The sequence below is a fragment of the Dendrobates tinctorius genome, unplaced genomic scaffold (genome assembly GCF_039654945.1).
Source record: "Dendrobates tinctorius isolate UK_male_01 unplaced genomic scaffold, ASM3965494v1 ptg000105l, whole genome shotgun sequence".
Classification (NCBI taxonomy): Eukaryota; Metazoa; Chordata; class Amphibia; order Anura; family Dendrobatidae; genus Dendrobates; species Dendrobates tinctorius.
The window spans coordinates 7,726,705-7,750,385 of NW_027361773.1; the positions used below are offsets into that span (position 1 = coordinate 7,726,705).

At 43.6% G+C, this 23,681-nt stretch overlaps 1 protein-coding gene across 1 annotated transcript in view; it reads right to left on the reverse strand.

The window, feature by feature from the left end:
* The window catches only part of ITIH2 (inter-alpha-trypsin inhibitor heavy chain 2), a 72,493-nt gene that overhangs the window by 13,561 nt on the left and 35,251 nt on the right, over positions 1 to 23,681 (reverse strand). The window contains exons 11-16 of the mRNA XM_073589033.1: positions 22,767 to 22,892; positions 20,815 to 20,996; positions 8,733 to 8,921; positions 8,118 to 8,257; positions 3,809 to 3,981; positions 2,348 to 2,518 (exon numbers count right to left, since the gene is read on the reverse strand). Of these exons, the coding sequence (XP_073445134.1) occupies positions 2,348 to 2,518; positions 3,809 to 3,981; positions 8,118 to 8,257; positions 8,733 to 8,921; positions 20,815 to 20,996; positions 22,767 to 22,892 (981 nt within the window). The remainder of the gene's footprint in view (positions 1 to 2,347; positions 2,519 to 3,808; positions 3,982 to 8,117; positions 8,258 to 8,732; positions 8,922 to 20,814; positions 20,997 to 22,766; positions 22,893 to 23,681) is intronic.

A 23,681-nucleotide genomic window follows, 5' to 3' on the forward strand; every position in this document is an offset into this window, starting at 1 on the left:
GAAACAAGCAATCAAGATTTCTGGCTCTCACAGACCTGTAACTTCTTCTTTAAGAGTCTCCTCTTTCCTCCACTCATTACCTGTAGTAATGGCACCTGTTTAAACTTGTTATCAGTATAAAAAGACACCTGTGCACACCCTCAAACAGTCTGACTCCAAACTCCACTATGGTGAAGACCAAAGAGCTGTCAAAGGACACCAGAAACAAAATTGTAGCCCTGCACCAGGCTGGGAAGACTGAATCTGCAATAGCCAACCAGCTTGGAGTGAAGAAATCAACTGTGGGAGCAATAATTAGAAAATGGAAGACATACAAGACCACTGATAATCTCCATCGATCTGGTGCTCCACGCAAAATCCCACCCCGTGGGGTCAGAATGATCACAAGAACGGTGAGCAAAAAACCCAGAACCACGCGGGGGGACCTAGTGAATGAACTGCAGAGAGCTGGGACCAATGTAACAAGGCCTACCATAAGTAACACACTACGCCACCATGGACTCAGATCCTGCAGTGCCAGACGTGTCCCACTGCTTAAGCCTGTACATGTCCGGGCCCGTCTGAAGTTTGCTAGAGAGCATTTGGATGATCCAGAGGAGTTTTGGGAGAATGTCCTATGGTCTGATGAAACCAAACTGGAACTGTTTGGTAGAAACACAACTTGTCGTGTTTGGAGGAAAAAGAATACTGAGTTGCATCCATCAAACACCATACCTACTGTAAAGCATAGTGGTGGAAACATCATGCTTTGGGGCTGTTTCTCTGCACAGGGGCCAGGACGACTGATCCGGGTACATGAAAGAATGAATGGGGCCATGTATCGTGAGATTTTGAGTGCAAACCTCCTTCCATCAGCAAGGGCATTGAAGATGAAACGTGGCTGGGTCTTTCAACATGACAATGATCCAAAGCACACCGCCAGGGCAACGAAGGAGTGGCTTCGTAAGAAGCATTTCAAGGTCCTGGAGTGGCCTAGCCAGTCTCCAGATCTCAACCCTATAGAAAACCTTTGGAGGGAGTTGAAAGTCCGTGTTGCCAAGCGAAAAGCCAAAAACATCACTGCTCTAGAGGAGATCTGCATGGAGGAATGGGCCAACATACCAACAACAGTGTGTGGCAACCTTGTGAAGACTTACAGAAAACGTTTGACCTCTGTCATTGCCAACAAAGGATATATCACAAAGTATTGAGATGAAATTTTGTTTCTGACCAAATTCTTATTTTCCACCATAATATGCAAATAAAATGAAAAAAAAAACAGACAATGTGATTTTCTGGATTTTTTTTTCTCAGTTTGTCTCCCATAGTTGAGGTCTACCTATGATGTAAATTACAGACGCCTCTCATCTTTTTAAGTGGTGGAACTTGCACTATTGCTGACTGACTAAATACTTTTTTTCCCCACTGTATATATCTTACATTTTTTTTTTTTTTTTTTTAATAAAACACAAATTAACCCTAACCTAAACTGTAGCTAACTATGATGGATGGATGGAGAGACAGACAGACCAAAAAATTTAAAAAAAATAATGACATAGGTGATGGGAAGAAGGGTCAAGGAGACTAGAACACTAGGACAAATGGATGATTTATAGACTTTATAGAACTTTTCTTACAGCAGCACAGCGCCGATCACTGACACAGTCACTGACAGAGTGAGGAGAATTGGAGCTCAGTTGCTATTTCCCAAACTGGAAACATGCTGTGATTGGATAGTTGCATTTACTGTCCAATCACAGTCATCAGAGAGCAAGGGACGCTGTCATTGGTCACTGTATTCTTAACAACCTTCCAAATGTCACAATTGCTTTCGATCATGGCATCTGAAGGGATAATCAGCCAGGGGCATTGCTGGCACAGTCCCTGGCTGGTTCTGTAGGAGCTCAGTTGTTAGCTGCACCGAGCTCCTGTGGTGATCATGCTGGAAGTGCTGATACTTCAGCTGGTCCTGCATGATCATGCTGTGATCAGTCAGTCAGACTGATTGACCAATCAAAGCAATCTGAGTGCAGTGACTGATGGGTGTTGGCATGGAACTGTCACTGTGTGTTTACACACAGTGACAGTTTTAATCCTTGACGGACATAGCACATCATGATGCAAGAACAGACACCCGCTCATAACCTGCTATGTCCGTCATTTGTTGTAAAGGGGTTAAAGAGGTTATTAATCATTATGGAAACATATGACTGCTGTAGAGGAAAAATATCAGCCATCTACTACTAGCAGCTATCTATTCTAGTTTATAACAGTATGGTATATGGAATGGGGCGGTCCTCATGAGAGAATCCCTTCATGAACTTCAGGACAGGGTTATATATTTCTATACATAAGCAGGAATACATACCACAGTTTGGTGGAGCATTTGGATTGTTTCTGCAGTTTGGAGGAACAGTTATTGACTCAGTTGGGTTTGCTCTGAGCTCTAAACCAGGAGGAGCTTGTGGAGGACACTCAAGCTCCTTTGTTACTGTTGGTGCAGGAGGTGCTGGAGTAGTCTTCATAGATACAGCCAATGCTGATTTAAAGCAAAAGTTAAAATATTACTATACAGGTATATATTATAAAACAACTGACAAACTTTCTATCTCTTTGCCTGGATGTCGGTGTAATGTAGCATTCATGTCGTAGTAAGCGCTTTTCACTACATGCTTGTCTCTACTTATCAGGGCCGGACTGGCCATCTGGCAATTCTGGCAAATGCCAGAAGGGCCTGTCTGGTTGTGATCCGCCTTGTCTGCTACGTTGCTAACAGAATCTGTGTTCTCAAGACACTCATACTGTTAAGAATTGTGACGGAGAACAAAGTTGCCACCGGTATAATTAGAAATATTGGTCTTGTAGAAAATCTTTCCTTCTTCCATCCAGGGTAATATTAGTAATATATCCCATCTGGTTCATGGGGACAACATGGGCCTGTGTGATTTCAAATGCCAGGACTGAATTTCAGCCCCAGTCCGTACCTCCTACTTATATATGATATATGGTAGACTCACATATTACTGTTTCCTTGACTTTCTCTAACTTTAGACAGAGGTGTATCATTTTTCAGGTGACAAGGATTAAGTGAGAAGACATTTTGTACACCAAAAATGAAGTCTGTGCTGAATAGAGTCTGGCAGGGTTGGATTATAGTAGGTAGTAGTGACCATTATTCTATTTCTACATTCTCAACCCTACCTCGTCCACTATGCCTCGCCTGTACTTCTCTATTTCCACTCCGGTGACAGATATGTCCTTAGACTTCAGTCAAGAGGATGACTTGTAGGATACAAGCTAATTCTAGCTGCTTGTGACTCAATTGTATGCCCTTTAATTTTTTTTTTTGTCAGATGTGGTTCTCCTTTAAGCAACTAGATTATAAAAGGAATGATCTAGTGTGAGTGGTGAAGGACCCGAGTGGTGTTGGTTTCCCATGTGCCTTTCCTATAATCCAGCTTTGCAGCCAGCCATCCTGATGCCATCACTGACATTTGCCGATATTAAGTGTTATAGGCAGTGCAGAGATGTATACAAAAATGTCATTTTACTTAGTCACAATAGTCCAATTAAGTACTTAATTTTGCCTTTCAACCAGGTATTCACACATTTGCGAACAAGCCCTGCAAACTAGAATGCAAAGAGAGCAGAGCTTAGCAAAACCATGCCCAAAGGCGGGTGTTTTGTGGGTGTTCCTGGTCATTAGGAAAGCTTCCCAGAACAATACTACAGGTGGGGTCTGAAATATAGTTAAACAGTCATACATGGACTGAAAGTCTGAAATATTATCCTGTTGCAAAGAAAATGTATGTAAAGTCATTACACTGACTTTGACAGCAAGCTCCTTTGAGGGTATTTGGGGAATCTGCCAACATTTTCTCTTTTCCATCTTCACTCTCGATCAACAAGGATGTAAAAGGGGTCACAAAATGGTGCGTTATGGACAACTGCATAATTCTCTTAGTTAGGTTGCGTTTGGCTTCAGCTGTGGTCGCCAAGTTCCTGCACAAGAAATCAGCATTGGTAAAAATACACTTTTATTTCCAAGGTCACACACAATTTGAAAACTGAAAAATATTATTTTGTGGGATTTCAGATCTAGATTGTGTCAAGTACCTATGTTAAGTCATTCTCAAGCCTATTTTTTTTTATTTAACTGAATTTTTATTGAATTTTTCAAAAACAAAGTTAAGAGTGAAAAGAGTTAAAGAGTAAGACATGAAAGTCAAGGTATTAGCAAACAATACTACATAGTTTAACTTAATAATCTATCAGCAACAATGCATGAACTCACCACAGAAGAATTCATCTTGTACAGTAATTACATTTGAACATGACCAATGACAAACTAAGACAAGACAATGACACGGAAAGAAGCAGGGAAGGAATTAAAGAAAAGTTCTAATTTGACACCTACTGTAAAAACTACTATACATAACCATGTTCATTAACAGTTCTTTGTACCCAATATGTGTTCCAAGGAGTCCAGGGCGCTTCAAAGTGCTCAATTGTGTTATTTAAAAAAGCTCTTCTATCAAAGTTTGTATCCTCGTAACATATTGCAATCATCATAATATATAGCACTGTGTACTTACAATTGCTCCTTTTCCCTTTCTACCCAGCTAATTTTTCCCTTTGCTCTATGTAGAAACAGGAAGTCTTTTTTCCGAGAGTAAATCAGTTTAAGGTTATGTTCACACATTGCATTTTGGCTGAGGGTTTTTTTTCACAGGTAATGTCTGCTCTCTTGGCAGCAAAGAAACTGCTTACAAAATGCTGCAAAAACGCAATGTGTAAACATATAAAGCTAGATTGTAATGTATCAAAAGGTAGTAAAACCCGGCCTAGAGTACATATCAATTCTATCTGCAAAGCAAAAAAGTTGCTTATTTAACCATGGTCAGGTAAAGTTGTTTTTCAGGCTATTGGGTATTGTAGGATTAAATAGGAAGGAGGTCATTGGAGGGTGTTCAGATATTAATGGGAATTTTTTCGAACATGTATCCCATGTCGTTTACTGAAAGTCATTGGGTGGAAAATGGGAGAACCTATTTTAGTTGAGGTGGTCGCAAAAAGGTAATAATTTGGGTGGGTTAGGGCTGGGCATAATTTACCATCCATCCAGAGCAGTGGTTCCCAAACTCCAGTCCTCGCGGACCCCAACAGGTCATGTTTTCAGGATTTCCATAGTGTTACACATGTGAGAGAATTCCTGATGCCTTGATGATACTTCCATCACCTGTGAAATACTAAGGAAATCCTGAAAACATGACCTGTTGGAGTCCACGAGGACTGGAGTTTGGGAAACGCTGATCTAGAGAATGCTCTAAGAGTAGGCCAGGCTGGAATGTGGAGAAGATGGGTTGCCCAATAATATTTAATAACATTCAGTATACCCAGCCCACCTCTCACTTTACTCGTTAACAATATTTTATTCTTAATTCTATGCCTTTTATAAGCCCAAATGAATTGGAAAATAGATGACTGAACGCTTAACTCCCTGTAGGGAACAGAAAGTGGTAAAGTTGTAAACAAGTCTTGAAGTTTAGTTATTTTGACTGCTAAAATACCACCAAACATAGAGGAAGACTGATCCATTTATTAAGTAATCATTTGAGTTCATTAAATAACTGAGGATAATTATGATGATATAATTATTTATATCTGGAAGTCAGTAGCACCCCCAAATATTTCAGAGAAGCGTCTTTCCAATTATAGTTAAAGTTTTTTATTGACGAGCATAATTAGTAATTGTGTTAGAGACATTGAGAATGAAGGCTTCAGTTTTTCTATTGTTAACCTTATAGCCTGACAAATAACTAAATAGACCTAAGAGAGCCTGTAGAATAGGAAGGGTAATATATAATTGTGTTACTGTCCATAAAACATAATCTCCAAATAAAGACAGTTTAAATTTCTTGTCTGTGAATATTGGATTTGGGTTTAGGTACATGGCAGTGGCAAGGGGCTCTATACACATTGTTAAAAGCAAGGGTGATGAAGGACAGCCCTAGTGGGTACCATTATGAATTTGAAAGGGTTCAGTTAATGTGTGCTGTCAAGCCTATTTTATTAATTGACCAAATACAACTCAAATGAGAAATTAAAGGGAACCTGTCAATATGTTTTTACCGTATAAAGCAGGGTTCCCCAACTCCAGTCCTCAAGGCCCACCAACAGATCATGTGTTCAGGATTTCCTTTGTATTGCACAGGTGAAGCAATTATCACCTGAGCAATATTAAGGAAATCCTGAACACATGATCTGTTGGTGGGCCTTGAGGACTGGAGTTGGGGAACCCTGGTATAAAGTACGGCCAGCACCTGTAAGACCTCTGTTACACCATTTTAGAAAGCTGTATATAAGTCCCCAAGGCGCTCTACATAAAAAGAAAAAAAAGCTTTTATTATCCTCACCTATGGCGCAGTATGGTCTGATGGTCATCGCTATTCTTGATCCGGCGCCTCTTCTCTTCTTGTAGTTGCAGTCCTCCTCATCTGCTTTGTGTGGATGACGCATTCTACATCATTCACACAGTGTCCTCTGCTTGTGTTTCTGAGCAAAGTATTGTAGTGTGCATGCGCCAACGCTATTTGGCCTTTCCCCGCGTATGTAGAAAACATCATGCACATGAAGGAAAAAGAGAAGAGGCGCCGGATTAAGAAATCGGACCAGACCGCCCCATAAGTGAGTATAATAAAAGCTATATTTTGTTTTCTGGAGAGTGGATTGGGGGGTTTAATACAGCATTGGAAAATGCTGTATATGAGGATGTATACATACTGGCTCTACTTTATATGGATGTCCAATCACCCCCGGGATCTCTGCTTGCTGGGGAACGGTGTGCTCCTTAGATATTGACCATTCAGGTCAGCAGTGCTTCTTTTTCTAGGAAACTTGCTTATTCCTGATACACTGTAGAGGTTCCCAAGTTTTCAGGCATACTTGATAAGATAGGCCAACATAGCGATTTAGAACGCAGATTTGCGATTAACAACAATCTCATCCACAAATATACAAAAAAATGGAAGACTTGGAACAACAAATTCCATATCAAATAGACCTATTAAGAGGTATTATATTTTGAGGCCTAAGCATGGCTGTTGTAGTACCGGGATGTTGTATCTCCTTCCAAGAATGTAACTCCATAATAAGGATTGGCAATTTTCTTTTCCTTTTATGTTGTTATTCGCTATATGCTATTTAATGCCTATTTGTGGGTTCTCTAGTTTTAAATTTTTTCCGTACCTGTACGAGGTTCTTTATTTCCCATTCCCTTTCCTCAATTCCTACCTTACTTCCCTTACCCTGTTTTAATTACTAAAAACCAATAAAATTATTTGAAAAGGAAACATAGGCAATGAGCAATGCACAACAGATTTAAAAATCCTTCTGTTCTTTAGAACAGAGAGAAATTTAAAAGAAGTAAATTGCATATTTTTACAAGCACTTTGCACTTTAAAGGGTTATTCCTAGAACTTTGTAATGGCTGTATCTGATCACACCACAGCTGCTGGGTGGGGCAGAATGCAAAAGAGTATACAGACAGGACAGCAGGGGATCGCAGCTGATTCTTTCCTTGAGGTAAAATGTCCTGTCTGTATAATCTCTTTTGCTTCCTCCCCTGCCCAGGAGCTGTGGTATGATCAGACCATGTTCCTGTACAGTCAGACACAGCCATTACATAGCACACAGCAGGGGCACATTTATAAGATTATCTCGGCACAGGAACATTTTTTTAACAAATTAAATTTTGGAAATTATTATTATTACAAGATCTATAGATTAAAATGTAGTTTGTGGAAATCCCTGTAAACAGATCTGAAGTTGTCTTTGGGACCGAGAAAAGTAGCCGAGTAGAGGATGCTGCTATTTCCAACAGTCCTGTAGACAATGAATGGAGCGGAGGCTGAGCATGCGCATCTCCACTATATTTAAGATGGAGCTCTGGGAATGTGAGTGAGTAAGGGGGGTCTATATATTATATTGTTCAGCGATTTTTATTTCAATGTAAAGGCCCGGCATCATATACAATATTGGGACTGGGGCACTTTTATATGCTTTTCCATCTGAATATCAATGAATTAAACTGAATAGCGATTCATTCATAAAGTATGGGATATCGGTATTGTCCTCACCTCTCGGCTAGAAGCTGGTTAATGGTTAGCTGGGCCCAATATTGCTTGGCAAAATCAGGAAATGCGTGTTTACTCTGGGCAAAGAAGTCATTCAATGCTTCAATTTCTGAAATGGTTTCTAGCAGGAAGTTAACGTCATCCTGAATAAAAATATTTTAAAACATAACATAAAAAAATGTTCATTACATTCCATTATTGTTGAAGTTTTTTTTATATCTTCCCTAAAAACTAAAATAAGTAATAAAGAACAGCTATGAAATCTGTCAATGATTATGACTGAGATAGCCATAAACCTCTATGGAACAGATGCAGTATATAGATGCCAACAGACTTGTTGCAGTCACTTTCCATTACAAAGGCTTCCTGTATATTGTGCTAGAAACATTGTTTATGATGAGTGTCAGTGGCCCACTATGGCTACGGTTGCATACCTCTGGGCCGTGAGTTCAGGATATACACACAGAATAATAGAACAAAGCTTAATAAATACCTTATTGTCAATATATACTGCAGTATACAGGAAGAAAAACTATATTTGTTTCAGATATTAATAATATATTAAAAAATAATATATGTATTTTGCAAGAAATCCCAAAAGGTTATTTGAAGACTTACAGCAGATGTTGCAGTGATGAAGCTTTCTATGGGTGTTTTCTTTTCAGGGTCAACTTTACCAGCTACAACAATTTCATCACCTCCAAAATAATGGTGGAAACGATTATTCGTCATATCAGAGACTCCATTTGATGGGTACTCAAACACAATGTCTTTGAGAAGAGGTGTGGAGACCTTCTTATAAAATTCCTGTAAAATAAGATCAGTTAGAGTAACTCTTGCTGAGATATATACACATAAAGTATACATATGTATATACAGTTGTGCTCAAAAGTTTACATACCCCTGCAGAATTTTTGCTTTCTTAGCCTTTTTTCAGAGCATATGAATTATAACACCAAAACTTTTTCTCCACTCATGGTTAGTGGTTGGGTGAAGCCATTTATTGGCAAACTACTGTGTTTTCTCTTTTTAAATCATAATGACAACCCAAAACAGCCAAATGACCCTGATCAAATGTTCACATACCCTGGTGATTTTGGCCTGATAACATGCACAGAAGTTGACACAAATGGGTTTGAATTGCTACTAAAGGCCCCGTCACACTAAGCGATGCACCAGCAATCCCGACAACGATATGACCCAGTCAGGATCGCTGGTGCATCGCTAAGTGGTCGCTAGTGAGCTGCCAAACAGGCAGATCTCACTAGCGATGTAGAGACGCAGCAGCGGTCGCTACTTACCTGTCAGGCGCGGCGATGAAGACGTCCTCTCGCCCGCTTCCACGCGTCGCTCGTCGGCGCCAGCAGGAAGCCCAGCAGGAAGCGGCCGACGAGAAATGGCCCAGGACGTTCTCGCGTGATTAGCAATAATCAGCGGGGGAGCCGGTCGGAGGTAAGTATCACACATAGCGATATCGCTAGCAATATCGCTGCTGCGTCACAAAATCGGTGACGCTTTAGCAATATTGCTAGCGATATCGCTTAGTGTGACGGGGCCTTAAAGGTAACATCCTCACATGTGACGAATGCCAGGAAAGCCAAGAAAGCAAAAATTCTGTCAGGGTATGTAAACTTTTGAGCACAACTGTATACAGCAGGTGTATATGTATTTTCTAAGTAAATATATTTCTGAAGGTGCTATAGATATGAAATTCTCAACAAATATGAGTAACAGCCCACAACTCATCCAATCGACACAGGCAAAAAAAAAAAAAATTTAACCATACATGTCCATAAACTAAGTCTTGTGTAATAATTAGAGTTGAGCGATACCGTCCGATACTTCAAAGTATCGTATCGGATGGTATCGGCCGATCTTTAAAAAAAGTATCGGTATCGCCGATTCCGATACCGGAAGTCCCATTCAAGTCTATGGGACTTCCGGTATCGGAATAAGAAAAACCCTTTCCTGCCCTTGTACAGCCTCTCTGGGGTCTGTACGGGCCTTTCGGGGGGCTGTGCCGGCCTGCCAGGGGGTCTGTGCAGGCTCCGGTGGTCTGTGCCGGCCTGCCGGTGGTCTGTGCAGGCTCCGGGGGGCTGTGCCGGCCTGCCGGGGGGCTGTGCCGGCCTGCCGGGGGGCTGTGCCGGCCTGCCGGTGGTCTGTGCAGGCTCCGGGGGTCTGTGCAGGCATCGTCCGATGGGACTACAAGTCCCATCGGGCGATGCCTGCTACCATGACAGTGATTGACACATTAGCCAATGATGGGACAGTAGTAGTCCCATCATCCGGCTAATGTGTTAAATGTAAAAAAAAAAAATAAAAAAAAATTACATGCTACATACATACAACATGCATACTACATACATGCTACATTCATACTACATACTACATACATGCTACATACATACTACATACATACTACATGCAACATACATACTACATATATACTACATGCATGCTACATACATACTGCATGCTACATACATACCACATATATACTACATACATACTACATGCATGCTACATGCTACATACATACCACATACATACTACATACATACTACATACATACTACATGCTACATACATAACACATATATACTACATGCATGCTACATACATACTACATGCTACATACTACATACATGCTACATACATACTACATACTACATATATACTACATGCATGCTACATACATACTACATGCTACATACATACTACATATATACTACATGCATGCTACATACATACTACATATATACTACATACATACTACATGCATGCTACATACATACCACATACATAACACATATATACTACATGCATGCTACATACATACTACATGCTACATACATACCATATACATACTACATGCATGCTACATACATACTACATGCATGCTACATACATACTACATGCTACATACATACTACATATATACTACATGCATGCTACATACATACTACATGCTACATACATACTACATATATACTACATGCATGCTACATACTACATGCTACATACATACTACATATATACTACATGCATGCTACATACATACTACATGCTACATACATACTACATATATACTACATGCATGCTACATACTACATGCTACATACATACTACATATATACTACATACATGCTACATACATACTACATGCTACATACATACCACATACATACTACATATATACTACATGCATGCTACATACATACTGCATGCTACATGCATGCTACATACATACTACATACATACTACATGCTACATACATACCACATATATACTACATACATACAATACATTCATACAATACATACATAGACATACAGTACATATAACATAGAGTAACATACTTACCAATACTTGTCACATTGTTCCCCGAAGCCATTGTCTTTTCCGGAATAAATATTAACATAACAAACCACAAAAATACTCACCCACGATCCGAAGCAGTCCACGAGTGTGTCCCACGACGATCTTGGGTAGAGAACTGCAGCATCAGCTGTTGCTGCCGTTCTCTACGGGCTGCAGGAATCCAATGACGGAAGGTAGGTATCCTTCCGCACTGTATTCCTCCGCCACTTAAAAAAAAAAAAAAAGTCCCTAGTCTCACTTTATGCCATTGCTGTGTGGGAATTTCCCACGCAGCAATGGCATAAAGTGAGACTAGGGACTTTTTTTTTTTTAAGTGGCGGAGGAATACAGTGCGGAAGGATACCTACCTTCCGTCATTGGATTCCTGCAGCCCGTAGAGAACGGCAGCATCATCTGATGCTGCAGTTCTCTACCCAAGATCGTCGTGGGACACACTCGTGGACTGCTTCGGATCGTGGGTGAGTATTTTTGTGGTTTGTTATGTTAATATTTATTCCGGAAAAGACAATGGCTTCGGGGAACAATGTGACAAGTATTGGTAAGTATGTTACTCTATGTTATATGTACTGTATGTCTATGTATGTATTGTATGAATGTATTGTATGTATGTAGTATATATGTGGTATGTATGTAGCATGTAGTATGTATGTAGTATGTATGTAGCATGCATGTAGTATGTATGTAGCATGCATGTAGTATATATGTAGTATGTATGTAGCATGCATGTAGTATATATGTAGTATGTATGTAGCATGTATGTAGTATGTATGTGGTATGTATGTAGCATGTAGTATGTATGTAGCATGCATGTAGTATATATGTAGTATGTATGTAGCATGTAGTATGTATGTAGTATGTATGTAGTATGTATGTGGCATGTAGTATGTATGTAGCATGCATGTAGTATGTATGTAGCATGCATGTAGTATGTATGTAGTATGTATGTAGTATGTATGTAGCATGCATGTAGTATGTATGTAGCATGCATGTAGTATGTATGTAGCATGCATGTAGTATGTATGTAGTATGTATGTAGTATGTAGCATGTATGTAGTATGTATGTGGTATGTATGTAGCATGTAGTATGTATGTAGCATGCATGTAGTATATATGTAGTATGTATGTAGTATGTATGTGGTATGTATGTAGCATGTAGTATGTATGTAGCATGCATGTAGCATGCATGTAGTATGTATGTAGCATGCATGTAGTATGTATGTAGCATGCATGTAGTATGTATGTAGCATGCATGTAGTATGTATGTAGCATGTAGTATGTATGTAGCATGTAGTATGTATGTAGCATGTAGTATGTATGTAGCATGCATGTAGTATGTATGTAGTATGTATGTAGTATATATGTAGTATGTATGTAGCATGTAGTATGTATGTAGCATGCATGTAGTATGTATGTAGTATTTTTTTTTTTTTTTTTTAACATTTAACACATTAGCCGGATGATGGGACTACTACTGTCCCATCATTGGCTAATGTGTCAATCACTGTCATGGTAGCAGGCATCGCCCGATGGGACTTGTAGTCCCATCGGACGATGCTTGCACAGACCCCCGGACATCAGCACAGCCCCCCGGCAGGCCGGCACAGCCCCCCGGCAGGCCGGTACAGACCCCCACAGGGTGCACAGACCACCGGCAGGCCGGCACAGCCCCCCGGCAGGCCGGTACAGACCCCCACAGGGTGCACAGACCACCGGCAGGCCGGCACAGCCCCCCGGCAGGCCGGTACAGACCCCGGGCAGTCCACACAGCCCCCCGGCAGGCCGGCACAGCCCCCCGGCAGGCCGGCAGAGACCCCCGGAAGGCCCGAAATGACGGCGCATCATGATGCGCACACACCGCGCATCATGATGACGTCAGTCTGTCAATCAACTTTGAACTTCCGATTCCGATGCCGAATTCCGATATTGAAAAAATATCGGAAGTCGGTATCGGAATTCCGATACAGCAAGTATCGGCCGATACCCGATACTTGCGGTATCGGAATGCTCAACACTAGTAATAATGAGAAATGACACAGGGAAAAAGTATTGAACACACGAAGAAAGACAGGTGCAAATAGCCATGAAAAGTCATGACACTAGCTGCAATTTAACAGAAAGCAATCCTGCCACTTAGTGAAAAATGTCATGATCCCAGTGCAGGTTTTGACCTGCACATCAGGGGTTAATGTCTTGAGCTCAGTGCAGGCTTTGACCTGCACACCTGGGGTTAACTATTGTGGCCTCTCTTTGGTTCAGGCAGAGCTTTTTATTGCCCTGAGATACTCCAATCCCTGTCAGTTATACTTTTGCCTTTGGCCGAGTGTTGTGACCGATGTGTGCCTGTTGGTTGTCCTATAGCTTGCTTATATGGTTCTGATCCGTTCTGTCCCCCGTTGTGAGTTTGCCTGTTGATTCTGTACTGTATATCTGCTTCTCTGGTTTCTGACTTCTTGGCTACGTCTTGACTATCCGTTCTGTCTTGCCATTTGGTAATTGTCATGCTACCTCTGGGGATGAGAAACAGAGGGTGGGAGTAGTTATGTCCCTCCTTAGGGGGGTCCCCACAAGCCTGGGCATTTTCTCTTTCCTCTTCTGCCCCAGAGGATGACTGTGGATGCATTTTTTGAGGCCTTAGGGCTTATTTACGATGAGCCAGATAGAGTGAGTTTGGCTGAGGACAAGGTGATGAGTGTCTGTCAGGGGAAGCACTCGGCCGAGTGGTTCTGTTCTGAATTTAGGTGTTGGGCAGCTGAGGTTTCTTGGAGTGATGCCGCCCTTCGGGGGCTGTTCCGTAGAGGCTTGTATGAACGTCTGAAGGATGCCCTGGCACTCCATCCTCCACCTGACTCCCTGGAGGATGCCATGACCCAAGCGGTTTGCATGGATCGCAGACTGCGTGCAAGAGGTGTTATGCAACTTGAAACATTATTATTCTCCAGTGGAATTGAGACCCAGACTCCTCTGGTGGCTATGGAGCTGAGCGCTGTCACCTGTGATGAGAAGGAAAGAAGACGCCGCCGGGAGAAGCAGTTGTGCTTCTATTGTGGGGAATCTGGACATTGGAAGAAGGACTGCCCCTTCCTGTCCATCATCCTCCAAGGTGGCGGGAAACGACTAGGTCTGGGTAGTAGTCGAGGAGGCTACCCAGACCTTCAGGTACCTTTTTCCTCACTTGCAAAAATTGTGTTTCGGGTGGAACTGCAACTTGGTGATGGTCCTGTTCAGACTATCGCCTTTGTTGACTGTGGCTCTGCTGTTAACCTGATTGATGCCCGGATTATGACTCTTAATAAGATAGGGACAGTCAGGCTTCAGGATCCTGTTAAACTTGTGGCAATTAACTCGTCCTCTCTTACCCGGGACGGTATCTGTTTCAGGTCTGAACTTTTTTCTCTGAAAGTGGGTTCCATTCATGTGGAAAAATTAACTTGTCTTGTGTTAGATAACTTGCCTGCAGGACTGGTACTGGGGATGCCTTGGCTACAACGCCATAATCCTACCATTGATTGGGTGATGGGGGAGATCACTCAGTGGGGATGTAAAGATAAGTGTTGTAACCTGGGGCCTTTTTTTTTTAACTCTGTTAAAACCGTATCTGTGTCGTCTGTCGGTCTGGAAGGAATTCCGGAGTACCTGAAGGATTTCGAAGACGTATTTTCCGAAAGTGAGGCTGAGGCGCTGCCACCACATAGACCCTACGATTGTGCCATTGATTTAGTACCCGGAGCCAAGTTACCGAAGGCTCGATTGTTCAATTGTCCGGGCCTGAGCGCCAAGCCATGAAGGAGTACATAGCTGAGAGTCTCCGCAAAGGGCATATCAGGCCTTCTGTGTCACCCGTGGCAGCAGGATTCTTCTTTGTGAAGAAGAAAGATGGTGGTTTGCGGCCGTGCCTCGACTTTCGGGAACTTAACAAGATAGCGGTTAGGAACACTTATCCACTTCCCCTCATCCGAGACCTATGTAACCAGTTATCTGGGGCCCAATGGTTCTCCAAATTAGATCTCCGGGGGGCCTACAACCTGATAAGGGTTCGGGAAGGGGACGAGTGGAAAACTGCGTTCCTCACATCTGAGGGATTCTTTGAAAACCTGGTTTAACCCTTTGGGTTAACTAATGCCCCCGCTATTATCCAGAACTTTATCAATGTTGTGTTTTCTTACCTGATAGGCCATTTTGTTGTCATTTATTTGCATGACATTTTGGTGTATTCCCCGGACAGTCAGTCTCACTTACAACATCAACAGACAGTTCTCCAGAGACTCAGGGAGAACCACCTGTTTGCTAAATTGGAAAAATGTTCATTTTTTGTACAGGAACTGTCTTTTTTTGGGCTGATTGTATCTTGTGAGGGGTTTCGTATGGACCCTAAGAAGGTGCTGGCGATCGCAGACTGGGTTCAGCCTCATGATCTCAAGGGGCTCCAGCGCTTCTTGGGATTTGCAAACTATTACTGGAGATTCATTAAAGGTTTCTCTTAAGTGGTTAAACCACTCACAGATCTTACCCAGAAGGGGGCTGATGTAAAAAAATTGGTCGGAACTCTCGAAGGAGTCCTTCTCAGCTCTTAAGAAATGTTTCATGTCCGCCCCGATGTTGGTCCAGCCAGACCCGTCGAAACCATTTATTGTGGAGGTGGATGCTTCTGAAGTAGGGGTGGGGGCAGTGTTGTCCCAAGGTCCGGCCATGCTTACTAATCTCAAACCCTGTGCCTTCTTCTCCAAGAAGTTCTCATCCGCTGAGAGAAATTATGATGTAGGCAATAGAGAACTTCTTGCCGTCAAGCTGGCATTCGAAGAATGGAGGCACTTTTTGGAAGGGGCGGCTCACCCTATCACTGTTATCATGGATCACAAAAATTTGGCTTACCTTGAATCTGCTAAGAGGCTTACTCCAAGACAAGCCCGTTGGTCACTTTTTTTTTCACACTTTCAATTCTCCATTAATTTTCGACCAGGGTCCAAAAATGTTAAAGCGGATGCCCTGTCCAGAAGTTTTGACCCAGTGTCCCCCCCCCCCCCGAGCCGCCGTCCTCCATTCTTCCCCCAGGGGTGGTAGTGGCGGGGGTCTCATCAGAGTTGGAACAAGAAATTTTGAGGGCTCAGTTCCTAGCTCCGACGACCAGGCCAGGGGATAAATTGTTCCGGATTTATTGCGGCCTAGACTTCTGCAGGAGTTTAATGAGTCTAGGCTGAGTGCTCATCCTGGTATCACGGCCACTAGAGAGGCAGTAGCCAGGATTTTTTGGTGGCCTTCACTGGGGTCCGATGTCAAGAAATTCATTGCTGCTTGTGGAGTTTGTGCCCGTTCCAAAAGCTCGCATAACCGGCCGGCTGGGGAACTCATACCTTTACCGGTCCCTGATAGAACATGGACTCATCTCTTCATGGATTTTATTACCGGTCTTCCACCTTCCAGGGGCAATACAGTGATCTGGGTGGTGGTGGATAGGTTTTCAAAACAGGCCCATTTCATTCCCTTGGCAGCACTACCCTCAGCAGAAACATTGTCAAGGTTGTTCGTGCAGCATGTGGTCCGATTGCATGGGGTACCCCTGAATGTGGTGTCTGACAGAGGTGTGCAGTTTGTGGCCAAATTTTGGAGGGCATTCTGTATGAAATTGGGCATCTCACTCTCCTTCTCGTCGGCATATCACCCGGAGAGTAATGGTCAGATGGAACGCGCCAATCAATCCCTGGAACAAATTCTCAGGTGTCTGACCTCCGCCAGACAGGAGGATTGGTGTGATGCGTTACCGTTGGTGGAATTCGCTTTTAACAACCGGGTGAGTCAGTCCACCAACATGTCCCCATTCCTAATCAATTATGGGTTTAATCCTCATTTTGGGGAGTTTTCACGGGTGGATTCCGGTTGTCCAGGGGCAGAGGGGTCCGCCCAACGGTTAAAAAACCTCTGGGCTGAAGTCCAGCGTAATATCTCTCGGGCCCAGGGGAGGTACAAATATTTTGCTGACAAAAAGAGGGCCCTGGGACACATGTTTCAGGTGGAGGAGAAGGTTTGGCTTTCCACACGTAACATAAACTTGAAGGTACCGTCAGCTAAATTGGGACCAAAGTTCATTGGTCCGTACGAGATTGTGGAGCTAGTCAACCCAGTGGCATATAGGTTGCGTATCCCCGCCTCCTTAAAGATATCCAATGTGTTCCATAAATCTCTGTTGAAACCCGTGGGGTCTGTCAAGGAGGACTCCGAGTCTGTTGTTCCTCCAGTGTTGGTGGAGGGTCACTTGGAGTATGAGGTTGGACATATTTTGGACTCTCGGCGGGTGCGCCGCTCTTTGCAGTACCTGGTCCATTGGAAGGGATATGGACCGGAGGATCGCTCGTGGGTCCCTGCTCACTCTGTACATGCAGGTCGCCTGGCTCGGGCTTTCCATGCCAAGTACCCGGGGAAGCCTGGGGGTGCAGAGGCCCCCCGTTGAGAGGGGGGTACTGTCATGATCCCAGTGCAGGTTTTGACCTGCACGACAGAGGTAAATGTCTTGAGCTCAGTGCAGGCTTTGACCTGCACACCTGGGGTTAATTATTGTGGCCTCTCTTTGGTTCAGGCAGAGTTTTTTATTGCCCTGAGATACTCCAATCCCTGTCAGTTATACTTTTGCCTTTGGCCGAGGGTTGTGACCCCTGTGTGCCTGTTCGTTGTCCTATAGCTTGCTTATATGGTTCTGATCTGGTTCTGTCCCCCGTTGTGAGTTTGCCTGTTGATTCTGTACTGTATATCTGCTTCTCTGGTTTCTGACTTCTTGGCTACGTCTTGACTATCCATTCTGTCTTGCCCTTTGGTAATTGTCGTGCTATCTCGTGCTTTGACCCCGGCCTGATCTGGTTTATTTCCCTGTCTATGCCTATTAGTAACTTTGTTCCGTAGTTACCATTGTAGGAGTTTTCCTGCAGCTCCTAACTCTCGGGAGTTTAGGCCACGCCCCCAGCAGTCACATGCTTCAGGTCCTGTGGGTCTGAAGCACGCATCTTCTCTGCTGCTGCCCGCTCCACAGGTATCTCTGAGCACAGGTTGTCTTACTCAGGACACGTGCACTGGCTCAGTGAGCAAGTGCAGTGCGGTGTTCCTGGCAAATAATATCAGCTAGTTCAACTGCTGGCCTATGAAAAGGTGTCTCTTTACCAAAGTGCCACGCAAGAAACATCTCATGATGGGTAAAATCAGTGAGCTGTCTCAAGACCTTCACAATCTTCTTGTTGCAAAACATACTTATGGCATATTCAAGCACGTTAAGTTTGCCCAACAAGATTTAGGGTACCATTACACCTAGCGACTCACCAGCGATCCCGACCAGCGATATGACGCGGTCAGGATCGCTGGTGAATCGCTAGGTGGTCGCTAGTGAGCTGCCACTCAGGCAGATCTCACTAGCGGCATCGCTGGGGACGGGGGTCGCTACTTACCTGTCAGACGCGGCGATCCTGCGTCCTCCCGCCCGGCTCCACGCGCCGCTCGTCATCACAGCAGGAAGCGCCGCAGGAAGTGGACGACGAGAAATGGTCCAGCAGCTTCTCGCGCGATCAGCGATAACCAGCGGGGGAGCCGGTCAGAGGTAAGTATCACATGCAGCGATATCGCTAGCAATATCGCTGCAACGTCACAAAATCGGTGACTTTACAGCGATATTGCTAGCGATATCGCAGTGTGTAACGGGGGCTTTAGACAAGCCTGTGCAATACTGGGAGAACATAGTCTTGTCAGATGAGACCAAAATCAAACTCTTTGGATGCCATAATGCACAACATGTTTGGAGGCCAAAAGGTACTGCATATCACTCAAAACAACATACCAAAAGTATTGTTTAGAGGGGGGAACATCATGGTGTTTTTCAGCATACAACACTGACTAGCTCATGTAATTGAAGGAAAGATGAATGGACAAATGAACCTATACATTCTTGATAAAAATCCGCTGCTATCTACCAGGATGATGAAGATGGAACGAAGGTGAACATTTCAACAAGGCAATGATCCCAAACACACAGCCAAAGAAACTCTCAATTGGTTTCAGAGAAAGAAAATAAAGCTGCTAGAATGGCTCAGCTAATCACCTAACCTGAATCCTGTAGAACATTTATGGAAGGAGCTAAAGCTCAAAGTTCATAAACGGAGCACACAGAACCTTCTGGATTTGAAAAGTGTTTATGTGGAAAAATAGAACAAAATCACACCTGAGAAATGCATGTAACTAGTAGAAACTATATACAAGTGGCTTCTTGAAGCTGTAATCTCCAACAAAGGCATTTGTATGAAGTATTAAAGGGAACCTGTCACCAGGTTTGGCCGATACAAGATGCGGACACTGCCTTTCAGGGCTTATCTACAGCATTCTATAAAGCTGTAGATAAGCCCCAGATCTGACCTGCAAGATGAGAAAAATAAGTTTTATTATACTCACCCGGGGGGTAGTCCGATGCGGTCCGGTCCGATGGGTGTCTTGCAATGCTGCCCTCCTGCTTGCTTCACAGGCTCCCCGATATCACGCTCTTGCGCAGGAGTATTTATGTGCCCTGTTGAGGACAGAGCAAATTCCTGCATTGCGCAGGTGCTGGGCCTCTCTGACCTTTCCCGACCCCTGTGCACTGTAGTACTTTGCTCTGCCCTCAACAGGGCAGAGAAGTACACCTGCGCAGGAGTGCGATGCCTGGGAGCCATGAATCAAGCATGAGGGCGGCATCGCAAGAAGATGGGAGGTGCCGGACCCGGACCTGCGACACCCATCGGAACGGATCGCCCCCAACAAATCTTATTTTTTTTTTATCTTTCAGGTGGGATCGGTGGCTTATCTACAGCATTATAGAATGCTGTATATCAGCCCTGAAAGCCTGTGGCCATATCTTATATCGGCCAAAACTACTGACAGGTTCGCTTTAAATACATTTCAGTAAGTGCGTTCAATACTTTTTCTCGGAGTAATTTCTTATTATTACTACATATAGCTTAATTTATGAACATCTAGGGCTTGATTTCCTTGCCTGTGTGGATTGGATGGGTTGCTATCGACATCTGGTGAGAATTCCATGCCAATAACACCTTTAGAAATATATTTATTTAGAAAATTGGTGACGTGTTCAATACTTTTCACCTGCTCTATATATATAGTTTATGATCTATAAATCAATATATGAGATGCAACACTAATCTGTTAATAAATTATATAAGTTTAAAGTGGATTTCTAGAAAAAAAAATTCTTTAGAAAACTATTTTGTATTTCATTATAAACCAAACAGCTTAGACTTTTGCAAATGTTATTTATATACCTGGCTATGAACGTAAATAATTAGTTAAAGATAGAAAACCTTGAGTTGAGCAGCTGTATCTTGGTTTCCAAAAATCCTCTGAGCCAGCCCATGGTTCTCCTGGGCCAGTCTTTCTAAGAAGTCATAGTCCACATCAAACCCAATGCCAAGGGAGTGAACAGAGAACTCATCGCGATTATTTGCTTTAACGTTCTTAAGAATTTTAGACAGTTTTAATTCACCTGGAAGAACACGACAATAAATGAAATTATTTGAAAATAACTACCTATTTATCATAAAAAAGGAAAATGTACTGCTTAGAGAGTGCAAACAGATCCCAAGCCCCATCTCCTTCTAAGTAGTAGATATAAAAAATGTCAGCAGAACTCCAAAATGTAAAAAAAGTGCAGTACTTCATTCACCCATATCAAATATGACATGTCATTTGGAGCCTATCTCAAGTTGAGGCGTTGAGCTATGTGAACAATTAGTGTAGTCCATTGCTTGCATTTCTACTTAGTAACAGGCCGAGATCTCAATCTGAGCATGCGCCGCCCCGGCGGCCATTTTCCCGGAGGCCACCGCATCGCAGTAATGGATGTGTGATTGGGGGGGCTTCGGGCTTTCACAAAATGTCGGCGGAGCCCCCTGTTTCACAGAGCACTGCAGCCATTTTCACCCACAGTGGCACACATCAGAACATCCCCTCATCCCAGCCTGCGGCCTGCAGCAATGCGCCACTCTTGCCTCCTCCACCAGCGACCCTGGGACCCCACTTTACCGCAGCCACCACCCTCGGTAAGCAATAAGACGCATGGATTATAAGAGGCTCCACCATTTTATTGAAAAAAGTTTTTTTCCTATTTTTCGCCTCAAAATTTGGGGTGCGTCTTATAATCCGCAAAATATTTCTTGACCTTTCTGTAACATCAGTATGGGTCGCCCGAGTATGGGGTACTCGGTACCGGGCCGGTGTCAGAGGGATGTGTCACAGCAGCAGTAACCCGGTCCGTGGCCCTGGGCGCCCAAGTAATGGTGGTTTGGTGTAATGGTTTATATGAATAGTTTGTGACGCCACCTGTGGTGTTCGGCAAGGGAGGTGTTAAGCCGATGTTGCATACAGATCCGCTGGGACTGATGGTGTGGTGCAGCAGGGTTGTAAAAGCTTCCCACAGGTGAAGCTATAGTCCCAGGGCAGTGTAGATGTAGTGGGCACAGGGATGTAGCAGTGCCGGAAGGGTAGGAAGCAGACAAGATACAGCGGGTGCAATTTCTGTACCTTTACTTGAGAACTGCAGTCCAGGGTCCTGATTACAGATGGTACCGGAGCAGGCTAGCCTGGAAGCAACTCAGGGTTCTCTCTCAGCAGACGGGCTGTGCAGTCTCCTTTCCTAGCGCCTTTAAGTGTGAAGTACTCCAGTCATAAGTTACTCTGAAGTTCCTCCTGTCAACTGTTCCCAAGAACCTCACTTGCACAGCAGACAGCTGTAGCCTATTTAGGGACTCCTCTATCTCTGCTGAATCCCGGCTCTCTATCCAAACTGCTGTTGTGCCCTCAAGTCTTTGATGGGAGCAGGGCATTTACAGCCTCCTACTCCTCTGGTATCTGTGGCAGGACCGTCAGTATCCGTACCACCATGGGAGACCAGGCTCCAGTTCTTGTGCTCTAGCCGTGAGGGAGCTCTCTTCCTTCAGTTCAACCTCCACGCTTCTCTCACCACATCTGCACACTTCACCCTCCGCAGACTAACTGACCACTCTCCTCACTTGGCCCTCAGGGAGCACTCCTCCCTCCTACTCTGGTTCAGAGTTCCCCCTGTTGGCCTGGAGTGGAACTGTGTTGCATGTGTAGGTAAACTGCTGGAGAGACCCTTCATTGCCTCCAAGCCTGGCATTACCCTCCCCTGGAGGAAGGCAAAGCCAGTGTGGCGACCATACTCCTGGGGGCGCCACAAGTAAAAAATATCAGCACCAGAGATTTTAGTTTTACCAGGTGCAGATGTCTAACTTACCCACAGTTGGGTCGCCATCTGAGACTAGCACAATCAATGAGACGGAGTTTGGATCCAGCAGTTTTTGCTCACTAGCTTCTTTCAGAATAAAGACTGCTCTCAGGAGTGCTTCATTGATGTTTGTACCTGTTAATAATTAAATCACATTGAATAAAATTGTCTTTATATTTGACAGATGTAGAGTGCATTTTCTGTATTATAGCTCAATATTTCATGTCCAATGTAAATGTGAAGCACATTTGAAAAATAAGTCCTTTTACCTAATAGGAGACATAAAAAATGCACTAGACTCATAGTTATGAGTTCACCATATTCACGGAGGAGCGCACTCGACTGTTAAAAGTGACCGATGGCTGACTGCTGTGTACGTCCATCAATCATTGGGGACATTATCTCAGACCCCTCACACAAATGATTGACCGATGTGTTTACCAAGGCAGGATAAGTGACGCCAATGCTGATTGAGTGCCGGGCTCACGTGTCATAACAACAGCCCGGGAGCCCCAGGGAGAGCGAGTGCCGATGCTCAGAGAACGATGCCGGCACGGGAGGTGAGTATAAGCTTTTTTATTTTATCGGGGCCAAGTGAGGGGTATGACAAGGAGTTGTCAAAGTAATGGACAACTTCTTTAAGTTGACTCCACATACAGCAGTGCGATTTACTTCATATTCAAAATTCTCTCCGTTCTTAAAAATTGAATTATTTTTTATTTTATAGTTTACAGCTTATTGCCTAGTTTACCAACCACCTCTGCAGTGACTGGTTTCCTAGTCAAGGAGCATGTACTTGCTAGATGTTTGTTAAACAGCCTGTATATGTGAAATTGCCACTATTTACAGCAGAGAGAGCCCAGTTTGGGCCAATGGCTCAGCCATGTCAGTGGTGTGAATTGTCAATCTTCAGGAGATGTGCGC